This window comes from Musca domestica, unplaced genomic scaffold, assembly GCF_030504385.1.
Source record: "Musca domestica strain aabys unplaced genomic scaffold, Musca_domestica.polishedcontigs.V.1.1 22, whole genome shotgun sequence".
Classification (NCBI taxonomy): Eukaryota; Metazoa; Arthropoda; class Insecta; order Diptera; family Muscidae; genus Musca; species Musca domestica.
This window is the reverse complement of record NW_026712262.1, coordinates 3,198,515-3,213,018: the sequence shown is the minus strand read 5'-3', so window position 1 is coordinate 3,213,018 and position 14,504 is coordinate 3,198,515. Positions and strand designations below refer to the sequence as shown.

Sequence of the window (14,504 nt, the reverse complement as noted above, 5' to 3'; positions counted from 1 at the left end):
CATTCTTTAAAAATCCAAGTTCATTGTCCGTTTGGAGACTTTTAAATTCTTTAGAGAATATGAAAACGGATTTGAAAAATTCGCGTTTATTGTCTTTTTATGGCCTTTCGAATATGCCTGTATTTGGTTCGTTCATGCTCATTTCAGGTCACTTTTCAAATCAAAGTTCATGGTCCTTTTATGTCCCTTTAAAGGACCTCTTTCGTGCTCATTTTGGGAACTTAATAATCTATGTTTATTAGTCCATGTTGATGGTCCTTTTAGGGACCTTTAAAAGATTTTTTATTAATTGCCCTTTAAAAATCATTCATTGTTCTTTTAGGGACCTTTGCAAAATCCCCTATTCTGAGACCCTTAGGAAACCCTCAATAATCCACTTTTTGTCATTTCAGGGGCCATTTCTGGGGCCAGAAATTTTCGAATATAAAGTCCTTGTAGGGACATTTAAAATCTCTTTTAAAAACCCACAAATTATACTAATTGTCCTGCTACGATCTTTGTAAATCTACAAAAATTGCTTATTATTTTCTTTACATTGTCAGAGAAGGAGCACTCTCAGTTATCTACCAGGGAAATAAGACAAATTAATTCTTTTGCTATTTATTGGTATGTTCCAGAACTGCAAGAATGTAACTTGGTACCATAACGGATTTTCCTTTATGATATAAAAAATTGTAAAATAGCAGATTCTTGAAAGTTCTGAAACAGGGCATATGTAATCACCCATTATTTTTCAACCCTGTGCTAATAGAAAAGGTAGCCCCTTTTGTATTACCCTGTAATGACTTGTTCGACACTTGAGTGGAAAATAAAAAATTCGAAAAGCTCTACCTAATCTTAGAACCTAACACTGACCTTAAAATTCTTTCTTCAAACGTACCATTTTATATTTTTTGATTTCGCAAAGATTTTTTTTAATCGTACCTCGGCGCCCAACGTTGGACTGCCCTGCTACAAATTAAAAACTATGTAAATATTATTTATCGTCTTCCCTAAAACATGTGAATTTTTATTTTTATTTGCCTTGTTTAAACATTTTGTTTGCATTTTCAATTACGAAGTATGGGATTAATGTCGATGCCATTGGCTGCCACAGTACAAGGCATAGTGCCTGTGTACGCTTTTTGCTGTAAACTTACCCGAGCGGTATGATAACGTATCTGCATTCCAGTGCTAATGCCGGGCTCGTTCAATTGAACGCCACCCATGGAACTGCTATCTTCCTCCGAGAATTCTGTCTGCTTGTAGCGCGTCATCTAAAAGAAAGAACAAGAAGAAGAAAAGAGCGCGCACCCACAACCAGACGGACGGACAGACGTGTTGTGAGTGTACGCACAAAATGAATATTAATTTCAATTCAATTCAAATCCAATTACAGACATCACTCAAGTCAAGAATTATGGCTGGGCATGAAATGGTGGAAAACGCAAACTGACAGATGGTCAGAGAAACGGATGGATGGATGGATGGATGGATGGAGGATGAATGTATCATCCATGCCACTGAGATAAACTATTCCGCGGTACACATCGTTCATACGTACATCGAAGCGCCGTTGAAAGAAATTGTAAACAAACATGGCTGTGTGTCACGCAGAGGAACAACCACAACCGGCCTTCCCCTTTCTCCTCTTCTCACAAAAACTTTGAAGGCCTGTCGGTATGCAATGTCGTCAATGATTACAACGCTGCTACTGTGAGTAACTCGTGATCACAAAATTCGATTATTTTCGAAATGAAAAAGTTATCCACGCACAACAACCTCCAACCGAATATAGCTGGCAGAGTGGAAGAGAGAACAGCGATGCCTTCAATATGACCAAACGCTGGAGCTATACTGAGTTCTGAAACAATTTTACCAGCCACCATCGTCAGATGTATGAAATCTTACGGGCAAATACCCTCAAGAATATGTGCAACGTAAGAACAGCTCTACAAACATCTTGTCGCTGTCATTCGCCACTGGAAGTGGGCAAAACACAGAGAAAAGCGGAAAAGGGAAGCAACAGATATCGGACATGATGTTGGCATGTTCCTCACTTCGTTTCAACAGCCTCCCATCATCACTGACTGCTGCCAACAACCAACCACCCACCCACCACCGGCATAACAAGAATTTGTGTTTTGTTTACTTTGCTAATGAACGGAGCGGGCCAATCTGCTTGGCAGTAAGTGGGCCAGCTAAAAAAAAATTATGGAAAGTTATTAAAGAATTTTCGGACTTTTTAAATATTCTACGAGTAATAGGTGTGTCTAGTTACCTAAAATTTCTAATAATTGTTGTAAATTATTACAGAATGGAGACACACCTATTTTTTTTCAAAAACTAATTCAACGATTCCATATGTAAACCTAAAAAACCAACGGTGACCTCAATAGCAAATTTCAGAATGTCAGCTTATCCCAGTAACATTTGGTACGCATATCCAAAACAATCCTCCTCTCTTAATCACACATTTCCAAACCCAACTCAAAACAGCAACCAATTTCAGATTGCTGTCATTTCTAAGCCACTCGTCCGCTGTTAAAATTATTCCAGTGACAGCTCATTATATTTCTTACAAGCGTACAAAAGCATTTTGGTGAGAATTTTCCAGGAAAAAAGTTATTCGTGATGGAATTCAAGCGAGATAATGTGATTTCTCTATATTTGGCTGGAAAACCACAAATGGCTATCGTTAGAGCACTCCAGCATTTAAATGTGAATAAATCTTTTGTGTCTCGTACCATCGGTCGTTACCGTGATACTGGTAGCGTAGCCCTATGTCAAGGAAGTAGACGGAAGAAAACAGCAACATCAGCAAAAATGGTTCGAAAAGTAAAGAAGCGACTTGATCGAAACCCGCATCGCAGTGGCCGAAAAATGACTCGTGGGCTGAACATATCGCAATATTCCATTCGGCAAATATTGAAAAATGAGCTCGGGATAAAGCCATTAATTCCAAAAAGTGCAATAACTTACACCGCAACAGAAAGAAAATAGACTCAAAAGAGATAAAGAGTTGCTTCGCTTGGGCGAAAGTGGTAAACTGCCGAATTTGGATTTCTCCGTGGAGAAAACATTCGTTGTCCTGCAGCTGTAAACAAACAAAATAATCGTGTTTACTTGCAAAAGAGGTCAGCTGAAAATGTACACCTTCGGTTGGCCACCAGAACTCAAGCACCGGCCATGGTGATGGTGTGAGGCGCCATATCAGCCGATGGTCGCTGAACTATTGTGTCTGGAGTCTTTTGGAAAGCAAGGTTGGCACAAAAAAATACCAAAGTGTCGATCACCTCAAGCGAGCGCTTCGCCGGAAATGGGCCAAAATACCGCAGAGCAACATTCGGGCAGCGTGTGACGGTTTCATTGGCCGTTTGAAGGTCATAATTCGTTCTAAAGGTGGCCAATGCGAACAAATCTAAACTTTTTCTAAAATTTAATGCTATTTCCGACATTTTTTGCTTTCATACAATAAAATTAAAAAAAAAAATGTAAAAATTACGGCGTTTTACTTTGTTGCAGGTTTTTATCTCACCCTGTAAACAATTTTATACTACAAGGATTGTTATTGATTGTGAGAAATAAAAACCAAATTTCGTGGGTAAATATGCCCAGGATTATCAAAATACCGAATATCAGTGGTTACCGTTACATGGAAAACGTTGACCAATATGGAAAATGTTTTGCCAGCAGTTGTAGAACCCTTTATGGAGTACATGTACTAAATTGTATACAAATCTACTAGAAAATGTGGCCTAAATCCTCAAAATACCGAATATCCGAATGTAGCGTTACATGTGCTCTATAGGAAAACGTGAACCCAGAATTTTAATGTTCTGGTACCGGAGCTAGAACCCATTACGAATTACAAATACCAATTTATGGACAAGTCCGTGAAAAATAGCTACAACTATAAAAAACCGAATATCGATGGGTACCGTTATATGGAAGATATACCGAAACGTGGATCTTCTAAAAGAAATGTCAAAATATCTCTTTTGCCGAACTATTGTGTTAAAAGACGACTTCCAGTAACAATATTTCAACATTACATCCATGGTACAATGAATAGAAGGTAGGCCAACTTTAAAAAAATTGCAAGTATAGAGGTCTACCTGTTTGGCTTGTAATGTCAGAAATAGTATCAAAACAATAACAAAATCAAACAACTTGTTGCATTTATTTTGAATAAATAATTGAAAATCGCGATAAATGAATGAAAGGTCAACACTTCTTTTCAAAATCATGTACTATATATCTCTAAAGGATTATTTCGCTACAAAAACTCTAGATTTTTTCGATGCATACGTTGAAATAAAGATTTTGAAAACACCCGAATTTGAATATTTTCTGAACAATTCTTTTGTTATTGAAAAGAAAACACATACATAAACAAAAAAAAATGACATATTAAGCCAAGAAAATAAAAAAATTAAAATCATATGGTATCATAGCCCTACCTTGATATCATTGTACCATGATTACATCCATAGTACAATAACTACAAGGGAGGACAAATTAAATAAATTTGAAAACACACAACTCGACGTTAGAGTCTCGCAACTTCAAATAAATAATAGCAAATGCACCAAGTTGTTTGGTTTATTTGACACTTTTCTTTTAATATTTATATATAAAAGAAAATACAAAAAATAAGTAGAACACCGCGGATAGTTAACAGTATTGAGCTTTCCAAAAAAAAGCAGTTTATTAGCAGTTTATTATTTAAAACAATACTCGTGCATACACATGCAAAAACTGTGTATGGGCTTTGACATTACAAGAGTACAAAAAGAAAAAAAAATTGTATTCAGGTAATTACTATGCCCTACCTACAAGGCCTATTTAATAAAGTCACACAGGGCATTACTGAAGATTAACCCACTGGGTTTATTAGGTCCAGTGGATTAATCTTGTGTGTTTAGATATGCCCCTCAACGGATGTTGGTTTACCCATATATACACAACCAAAAGAGAATGCAAAAATAGCCAAATATCAAAAAACCCTAAAATATAGAGACAATTGTTGTTTAAAAATAAGCATTTATTCACATTCCAAGGAAAAAAAATATTTTTTTTGTTATTGTTCCAATGCAAAATGTAAAGAACGCATTTGCGGAAACAGAAGATCTATTTTTGTAAGGTAACATTACGTTTACATATAAAGGGGTTAACCCATACACTACAGAAATGCATAAACTACAGAAATGCAGCCCTGAGGCTATGCCCGCTTCTTGACAGAATCATTTAAAATTATATACAAGAAGTTATTTTCATTTTTTTTATATTTTTCTCATCTTTAAAATGAGTTAAATAGCACGAAAAATAAATGAAATGCCTGAGTTTTCTCCCAAAAATATGATCCAAACTGTTCAATATTTCAACTTCATGGCTAAACTGGTTAATAGCTTTAACGCGCGCGCCGCAATGTATTAGTCTTCCAATCATTGGTTTTGAAAACAATATTTTTCTTTTTTTTTTCAAAACAATATATACATACACAAAGTAGGCAGAAGTCGGGCACACTTATTGTACCATAGATTAACTCACTAGATTTGTATAAAAATTGTCATATCTATTACTTATGCTTGAAAAAATCCTCTTCAAATAGGTTAACCCTACATAAAGCTCTTACATAAACCATTGTAGAAGAATACAGGTTGTCGCATTGTCACAGCTGACAATGAACTGTCAAACTGATTTTTAATGAAAATTGAATGTGAAAGTGTTGAATGAAAATTTTTTGAAATTTGTACAAATTTTTGACAAATGTGTATCATATCAAAGTCCGATGTGCATCGTATGAGAAAACATATAAAAATCTACTTATTTTTGACTAAACATTTTAAAAATGTTGGCATATCAATGTTCCCAAGCATTGATCCATCTACCTAGATTCTTTTACCATGACATAAACACGGCATAAAAGTACGTTTAGATTTAGGAAAGCCAAGCTTCTTCTTATCGATAACACATTTTTTTCATGTTTAGAGAATGATTAGACTAGTTAAAACTATTGATTTCTTATTCTAACACATTAAAAGTAATATGCTACATTGCAAACATTAATATTTGAGTATATATGCGAAAATATATATTTGAGTGTGAAAAGCTTGCTCCCGGCCTTAACATTAGCTGGCAGAGCATTTGACGTCTGCCAATTATAAATAATCTTAAAAAATAAACACAATAACAAGTCTGTTTAGGATATGACAAAAAGAGCACTTACAAAGGTTAACAGAGAATGGTTAAAACAAAATTAAAAAAAAACTAGTTGAATAATTAAATACATTTTGGTTAATAATTCGATCGCTTATTACGATAAGCTTAATTTAGGTAAGTTTTAATAAATCAGCATAGTCTTTTAATTACTCGATCTCAAATGTTAATACTACACGTCAAATAATATCAACTCGACTTGTGAATACGATTTACGTGACGTATACGCCATGGAATTGACATTTCAAATCGAGTGGATTTAGTAGCTCTGTAAAGTGAGAAAAGAAAACCAACCGAAAGGTTTGGCTGTAGATTCAATTCTATTTTGGAGCCTGCTTGGAGGATCAATGTTTTAGTGAGAAAAGAGTCCAATCTCTCTCTTCGATTGTCAACTCAATTCTCTATTCGGTGATGAGAAAAGAATACAACCGCTTCGCTTGGGTGTAGATTCAATTCTATTATGGATCCGGCTCGAAGGACCAATGTAAAAGTAGAATAGAGTCCAGTCTCCCTCTTCGATTGTCAACTCTATTCTGTTTTCGATGAGAAAAGAAACACGACCGATTAGTTTGGTTGCTATTTCAATTCTATTTTGGATCCGGCTCGAAGGACCAATGAATGAGAAAAGAAAACCAACCGAATGGTTAGGCTGTTGATTCAATTCTGATTTTATTTAAAGAATATGTTTCTTACGTACTACTGAAACTAATCTAACTTAACCTAGTCGCAGCCACACAATTGTTCTTATCTATTCTAATACTGAATGGAGAACATTGCAGGGCTGCTTGACATCTCATTCAAGTGGTCTTGTGCATCTACTGAGCGCATCGATATATGTGCGTGTGGGTCATAACCTTTATTATCTCTCGCATTATCGTATGCGTCAGCGCACAAGATCACCGAATTCTTCACATGTGATATTTTATGGCGGCTGGGAAATATTTAATTTTAGAACATTTATCTTTTATTGCTACATTTTCCCAGCGCCTCAATCGCACTCAAAAGTATGTACAAAGTATTTTGTACAAGTTCTAAAACCGGTTGTAAAAATCAGAATCAAACAATACATCCTGATAATGTGGGTTAATCCGGATAGCATTTTGTATATCAACGAGCTATTTGTCTTCTTTGCTGTCAAAGAGTTTTCCGCGTGGAATCCATTAGAAGCCCAAAAGAAAGAAGTAAAAAATCTGTAAGTTCTGGCGGGCCGAACTTTGAATACCCTCCACTATTTGGAGAGAATTTGGAAATTCTCAAAAACAAAATCCGTTAAAAATTCTATTAAAAACTTAAAAATACCGAATGGACCTGCATATATAACTTTTGTCATAAGCGAAATTTAAAAAAATTGCATTGAATAATTAAGCTATAATCATTATAATACCGAATATCGAGAGGTACCGTTATATGGGGGCTATACGAAGATGTGGACCTGCACAGAAAATTTTCTGTCATAGGCTGTAGTATCCACTACGAACATCAAATACCAAATTTGAAAGAATGCCGGTGAATAATGTCGCTAAAATTAACAAAGTACCGAATATCGGGAGGTACAGTTATATGGGGGCTATACGAAAACGTGGACCGGCACAGAAAAATTTTCTGTTTTAGGCTATAGACTTCATTAAAAATTTCAAATACCAAATTCGAAACAATTCCGGAGAATAATGTCCTAAAAGCATCAAAATACCGAATATCGGGAGGTACCGTTATATGGAGGCTATACGAAGACGTGGACCTGCACAGACAATTTTCTGTCATAGGCTGTAGTATCCACTACGAACATCAAATACCAAATTTGAAAGAATGCCGGTGAATAATGTCACTAAAATCAACAAAGTACCGAATATCGGGAGGTACCGTTATATGGGGGCTATACGAAGGCGTGAACCTGCACAGACAATTTTCTGTCTTATGCTGTAGTATCTATTACGAACTTCAAATACCAAATTTGAAACAATTCCGGTGAATTATGTCGCTAAAAACGTGGACCTACATGACCCATTTCCAATACCAAAAGTCCTGCAGACATAACATACATTTGAGTAAAATTTTATCAATCCACTTCGGAAGCTAGAGTGATTTCCACAGACGGATAGACGGACGGACATCGCTAAATCGACATAGAATTTTATGCTGATCAAAAATATATATACTTTGTGGGATCTAAAATGTATATTTCGAGGTGTTACAAACGGAATGACAAACTTAACCTCCATACTATGATGGAGGGTATAAAAATAGTATACAAGTGCATGATGGCAAAAATTGTAAATCATACCTCAAATTCAAGGAAATACACATGGATAATAAAATTGACAGAACATGTAAATGTGAAGAAAAAACAAATCTAAAGCGAGGGTCTTGTAATTTAAAATTTTCTGAAATCAATCACAACAAGTTAGTTTGTTTATTTGACACTTTCCCACACTAGTTTTATTTAAGAGATCACGGATTTTCCACTATATAGAGTATATAGAGTCGATCAGTACATTTTTTGGGGCAAGGTCATTGTTCCGGGATCAATAGATATCTGTTATATCCTCTTGATCTAGTAGAGTACTTTATTAAAAATATACCCATCATCTAATAGAGTGTGCAATTTCAATGTAAGTCGATATCAAGTTTTATATTCTGTCATATTTTCGTATTCCGGGCTCTTATTTAATAAAAACTTTTTTCAAAGAATAACAATCTGCAGATTCGTATAACCATGTTCCACTGTTTATCCATTCAATTTGCAATAGCATACAAATCCTACAGTTCCAAAATTAAAACAAAGGTGACAACAATCTGCCTAACGAAAACTTCCCACCACGGTTTGACGTCAGAACGCGGGCCAACGTTAGCACAACGAACATCGCACAACCGTACATAAATATGTAAATAATAAATAAGGCGCGATAAACGCGAAACGATGAAACTGTTGAATAAGTCGAAATGCCTTTCTAAGTGTGTCTAGGTAAACAAATAAACAAACAGACAACGCACTCGCTGCCCCATATGAACCCAACAAGCAAAAAAAAACAAAACTGTGAATATCCCTCTTTGTAGAGGGACTCCGAGTTTATTGTTGCTCTTCTTCGACTTTTTTGTCCATTGTCTCCACACAGTATTTTGTGTGGCTTTTCTTCTTTCGAAATGATAATTTTTCAATTGAAATAAATTACAATTCTCATAAGAATGACAATAAACAAACACTCACACCCATACGTACATACACGAAGGCGCGCACTTAAATCACAGAACTTTCAAAATATACACAAATATTGCACACATACACAAGGACACATGGTTTGGGAGGGGGATGTGGGTTACGACAAAGAGAAGAGAGTCATATAATTGAGTTAATCTACTAATGGGGAACTGCCAGAGGCTGCACGGTTGCCACTCAAAATTTTTTTTCGGGACCAAAATTCATCAAAAAAAGGACCAAACCAAACAAAAAAGGACCAATTTGTTTGAAATTTCTTGCGCATATCCTCAATGCTTACAATATTATTTAACAAAACATTTATTTAACACAAAAAAGTAAAAATGAAGTGTAAAGATTTCTAAACATTAACAAAAAGTGCTTCAATTCAATTTGCACATAAATACATAAAACAAATTAACATAAAATTTATACAGATATATTGATATAAATGTATATAATAAAATATAATAAAAATAATATAATATGATGGTGATTCTATTCTAAGCCCAGCCTATGTTTTTTACTGACCAAACATAATGAGGCTCTGATTTTTGCGCACAAAGTTCTTTGGACAGCATTATATTATTGATTGAACTGAACTCTAATTTATTCCTTAATTTGGTTTTGATAAGAGAAAGTTCAAAAAATTTACGTTCTGCTGCCGCCGAACTATGTGGAAGGCTCATTAAATCATATACAAAATCAGTCAATTCTTGAAAACATTTCCCATACATACCGTTTTTATATAAACTAACTTTTTCCCAAAATACGAAAACGTCCATATCAGGTTTAAGATTACTGTTTAAAAGTCTTAAGAGTTTCCATTGCGTTAAAATAATATATATATATATCACATTTAATTAAATGAGAAAAATTGCTTACTAAAGGCATTATTGAAGTTTCTGTGTCTGATAGAACTTTGTTGGGAGTAATTATGCATAAATTTTTTAAATCAGTTCTTCCAAAGTCAAACCGTTGCTGAATTTGTTTCAAAAATTCAACGTAAAAGTTTAAAATATTTGTTTTAATTGTGATTCTTTGCGAATCCGTAAATTTATCGCTTTCAAGAAAGTTTTCTGCGCTACTTCCTATAAAAATATTTTTAGCTTGCAGATATTTCGTTTTGTCATGTATATTAAAATTTTCTAGACAATCAATATTTTTTACAAAGTCGTTATGCATAAAATTACTCAAAAGTAGTTTAAAATGTACTTCAATTTGGGAGTACAAAAAGGGTAAGCGAACTTTTTCAGATTGAAACTCTTTATTCAGGGTATTAATTATTTTCAATACGTAGGCCAAAAACAACATGTAAACTTTTAGTTCCGGATCACCCATTGAATTCGCTAATTCAAATGCACTAATGCCACTTACTTCAAGACACGAGGATAAAAAATATAGTCGAAGCGCTTCCCACTGTTCATTAATCCGTGCAATCACACTTTCCAGAGCGAGCCAACGAGTAAAAGAAATTCCAAGTATTTTATGAGGTTTTACGCCACAATAATCCTGAAATTCCTTGAACTCGTTGATTCGCTTTGGGCTGTGCGAGAAAAATTTGTATATATCTCTACACAGCTTTTCAATTTTTGCTGGTAGCTGTTTGCTGGCGTAGCTCGAACACAAATGTAGCGAGTGGCAAGTGCATTTAATGTAAAATATATTAGTATAATTTTTTAATTTTGTTTTCAGCCCATTTAATTCGCCGGCCATCGTATTGGCTCCGTCAGTTGCTAGCCCTATCAAATTACTTAAAGGTACACTGTGCTTTCCAAAAAATGACTTTATCGTTTGGTATATTGACTCAGAATCGCTTTTGGTAAGTTCAACTAGTGATGAAAATCTGTCACGAATGGTATTCGATAACTTATCAAAATACCTTACCACCAGAACCAGACACTTTGTTGTTGATACGTCCGTGGTTTCGTCCACAATCAAAGAGAATTTACACGTTCTGAGATCCGATACTATTCTCTTCATTGCTTCGTTCCCTAAAATCTCTGCTAGCTGGGTCGATTTGGTTCTGCCGCAGCTTAAAGACTGCGCTATTTTTGAGTCCGGACAACACACGGCTAGCAAATTTGGCAAATAATCCATAAGGATAAATGGAAGATTATGTGCCATTATGAACACCACTAAACTGAATTCTGCGTTTCGGATTTGCTTTTCTAAAGTATCATTTTGTTCTTTAAGAAAAGAATCTAACTTCACTTGGCCCTTTTTCAAATCTTTCGCTTTATGTGAACCGTGTTGATTTTCGTAAATAAATTTTTAAAGGCGTGATGAAACACTCAAAATTTCTTTGTATCATACTTGTAAACATTTTCATAAAAGGGACCAAATCAGAAAAAAGTGGACCAGTGGACCAAACGTAAAAAAAAGGACCATTTTTGGTCCAATTGGACCAAAGTGGCAACCGTGAGAGGCTGGGCATTATCTCCGAGAGTGCTCCCAAGATGATAATTTCCTTCTCTCTCTCTATCTCTCTCTCTTTCGCTTGCTCTCTCTCCCACCAAATTTGATTGTCATACGAAAATGTTTTGCATAAATTAAAATTACAAAATCACCACCCCTCCCCCAATATCAACACACACAAAAAAACAGAAACGAAAACAACAACAAAACATGTCAACATATGTTAACGGAAAATTCTCTATTCAAAAGGATTTAAAAGCGGCAACTTTTCAATTGCTGATGCTTGTGTTGGGGAGAATAGAAGCATTTTCATTAATTGTTTGTGAACACATTTTATGAATAGTTAATTAGGTGGCGGCCAATGAAGAGAAGAAAACTGCCAATGAGTAGCTGAGACAAGAGAAAACAAGACGTCCCAGGGGAATTTATAGACTGCCAGACGCGTTACATGTCCCAACACAGCCGACGGGACAGACAGTAATTAAAAGTAGGTGATAGGTAAAAGTTTATGTTTTTGCATCAACCTCCCACCACCTCACCTTTGCCGACATAATTTTCTCGTATACTTGTTTTTTTCTTTTTGTTTGTTTGTTAGTTGTTTGGCCTTAGATTCACTACTACTAATGCTTTGTTAGTTATCTCCTTTTTTGGGGGGATGTGATTTGAAGGAAAATTTTTGATTTACTTTTTTTGCGTTATTGCCACAGAATACTTCCTTGGGTTTTCAATTTGTATTTATTTTCATGGAAAATATTTGCACTTTTTATTCAATTTTCGTTGTTTTTTAAGTTTTTCTTTTTTCTACAATTTTAATTTCAATGGTATTTTCATAGATTTTCTTATCACTTCGACTACTGACTGCCAAAAAAACTGTATTACTTTTCTTTTCGATTTTCTTTTTTGTTTGTGTGGTGCGAATTGTGAATTGTGCGAGAGGAAAACGACTTGTGATTACCGCATTTATCTATTCAACAATTACAATTGATTTCCTACCACCGACCAACAACCAAATTGGCAAAACAAAAACACAAGTTCCGTTATGCTCTCACTCTCACACAACATCGGTTCTATGCTATACGCATGACCCTTTTTCCGGTGCATGGCATTGCCAAATCGAAGAAATATCTGGGGGACGTTATTTTGAATTGGTTTTGTTGGAAATTAAAATTCGTTTTTATAGAAACTATAGAATAATATGGTTGAATGGGCCATGGCACAACAATCACAAAGTGTGGCAAATTAATTGGCTTGTCAGAACAAATAGTTTGTGCGTCATAAACAGAGATTAATACAAGGTGGGATAAAAAAACTGCAACAAAGTCAAACGCCATAATTTTTAGATTTTATTTAAATGAAAGCCAAAAATGTCGTAAATAGCATCAACTTATAGAATAAGTTCAGATTTGTTCGAATTGGTCAGCTTTGACATGAATTATGGCCTTCAAACGACCAATGAATCCGTCACACGCTGCCCGAATGTTGATCTGCGGTATTTTAGCCCATTCATGGCAAATCGCTTGCATGTGGTATTTTTAGTAGCAACTTTGCTTTCCAAAAATACTCCAGACACAATAGTCCAACGGATTGGTATCCGGAGACATTGGTGGTCATTGTGCTCTGGATGAAGGAATGAAGCGAGGAACCTCATTTTGGTACCATTCTTGGGTGCGATGGTGCTGAGTCCTGTTGGAATGTCCAAGGTCTACATCCTCCAGAAAATTTAATTTTCGATTAATACGAGCGGAGAGCGACCATCGGTTGTTATGGCAACCCACACAATCATCATGGTCGGCGCATGAGTTCTGGTGGCCACCCGAAGGTGCACATTTTTAGCTCTCTTTGGCAAGTAAACCCGATCATTTTATTGGTTTACAAACTGCTGGAAAACGAATGTTTTCTCATCGGAGAAAACCAAATTGGCAGTCCACCATTTTCGGCCAACCGAAGCAACTCTTTAGCTCTTTTGAGTCTATTTTCTTTCTGTTGCGGTGTAAGTCGTTGCACTTTTTGGAATTTCAATGACCTTACCCCGAGCTCATTTTTCAATATTTACCGAATAAAATATTGCAATATGTTCAGCTCACGAGCCATTTTTCGGCCACTGCGATGCGGGTTTCGATCAAGTCGAACCATTTCTGCTGAAGTTGCTGTTTTCTTCTGTACACTTCCTTGACGTCGGGCTACGCTACCAGTATCACGGTAATGAGCGATGGTACGAGACACAAAAAATGTATTCACATTTAAATGCTGGAGTGCTCTAACAATAGCCACTTGGGGTTTTCCAGCCAAATATAAAGAAATCACACTATCACGCTTGAATTCCATCACGAATCATTTTTTTTTTCTGGAAAATTCTCACCAAGATGCTTTTGTACGCTTGTAAACAATATAATGAGCTGTTACTGGAATAATTTTAACGGCTGTCGGATGAGTGAACACGAACATAACCTGTTTCATATAATTTTAAATAACTCTGCGTGCATAGCCTCAGGTCAGTTTTTCTTTAGTTGTACTAAGCTGTTCTACCTCCGTATTTTACCATGTTCATAAGTACATTGTATATGAAAAATCAGAGTTGAGAACCTGGAAAATCGGTTATGGGAGTAACATTTTTACATTCTTGCAGGATTTGGAATAGGGGCTGGATTCCTGTTATATGAAAATATGAAATGAGAAATATTTCCTTTATAAA

The 14,504-nt window shown here is 35.4% G+C and overlaps 1 protein-coding gene across 3 annotated transcripts in view; it reads right to left on the bottom strand.

The window, feature by feature from the left end:
• The window catches only part of LOC101901435 (neprilysin-3), a 29,903-nt gene extending 17,128 nt beyond the window's left edge, over positions 1-12,775 (bottom strand). The window contains exons 1-2 of one of the 3 annotated variants that reach the window (XM_011296480.3): positions 12,498-12,775; positions 1,140-1,256 (exon numbers count right to left, since the gene is read on the bottom strand). In XM_011296480.3, coding sequence (XP_011294782.1) covers positions 1,140-1,256 — 117 coding nt within the window. In that variant the 5' untranslated portion in view covers positions 12,498-12,775. The other 2 variants (XM_011296479.3, XM_005189013.4) reach the window with 2 other exon arrangements.
• Between the last annotated feature and the right edge of the window lie 1,729 nt (positions 12,776-14,504).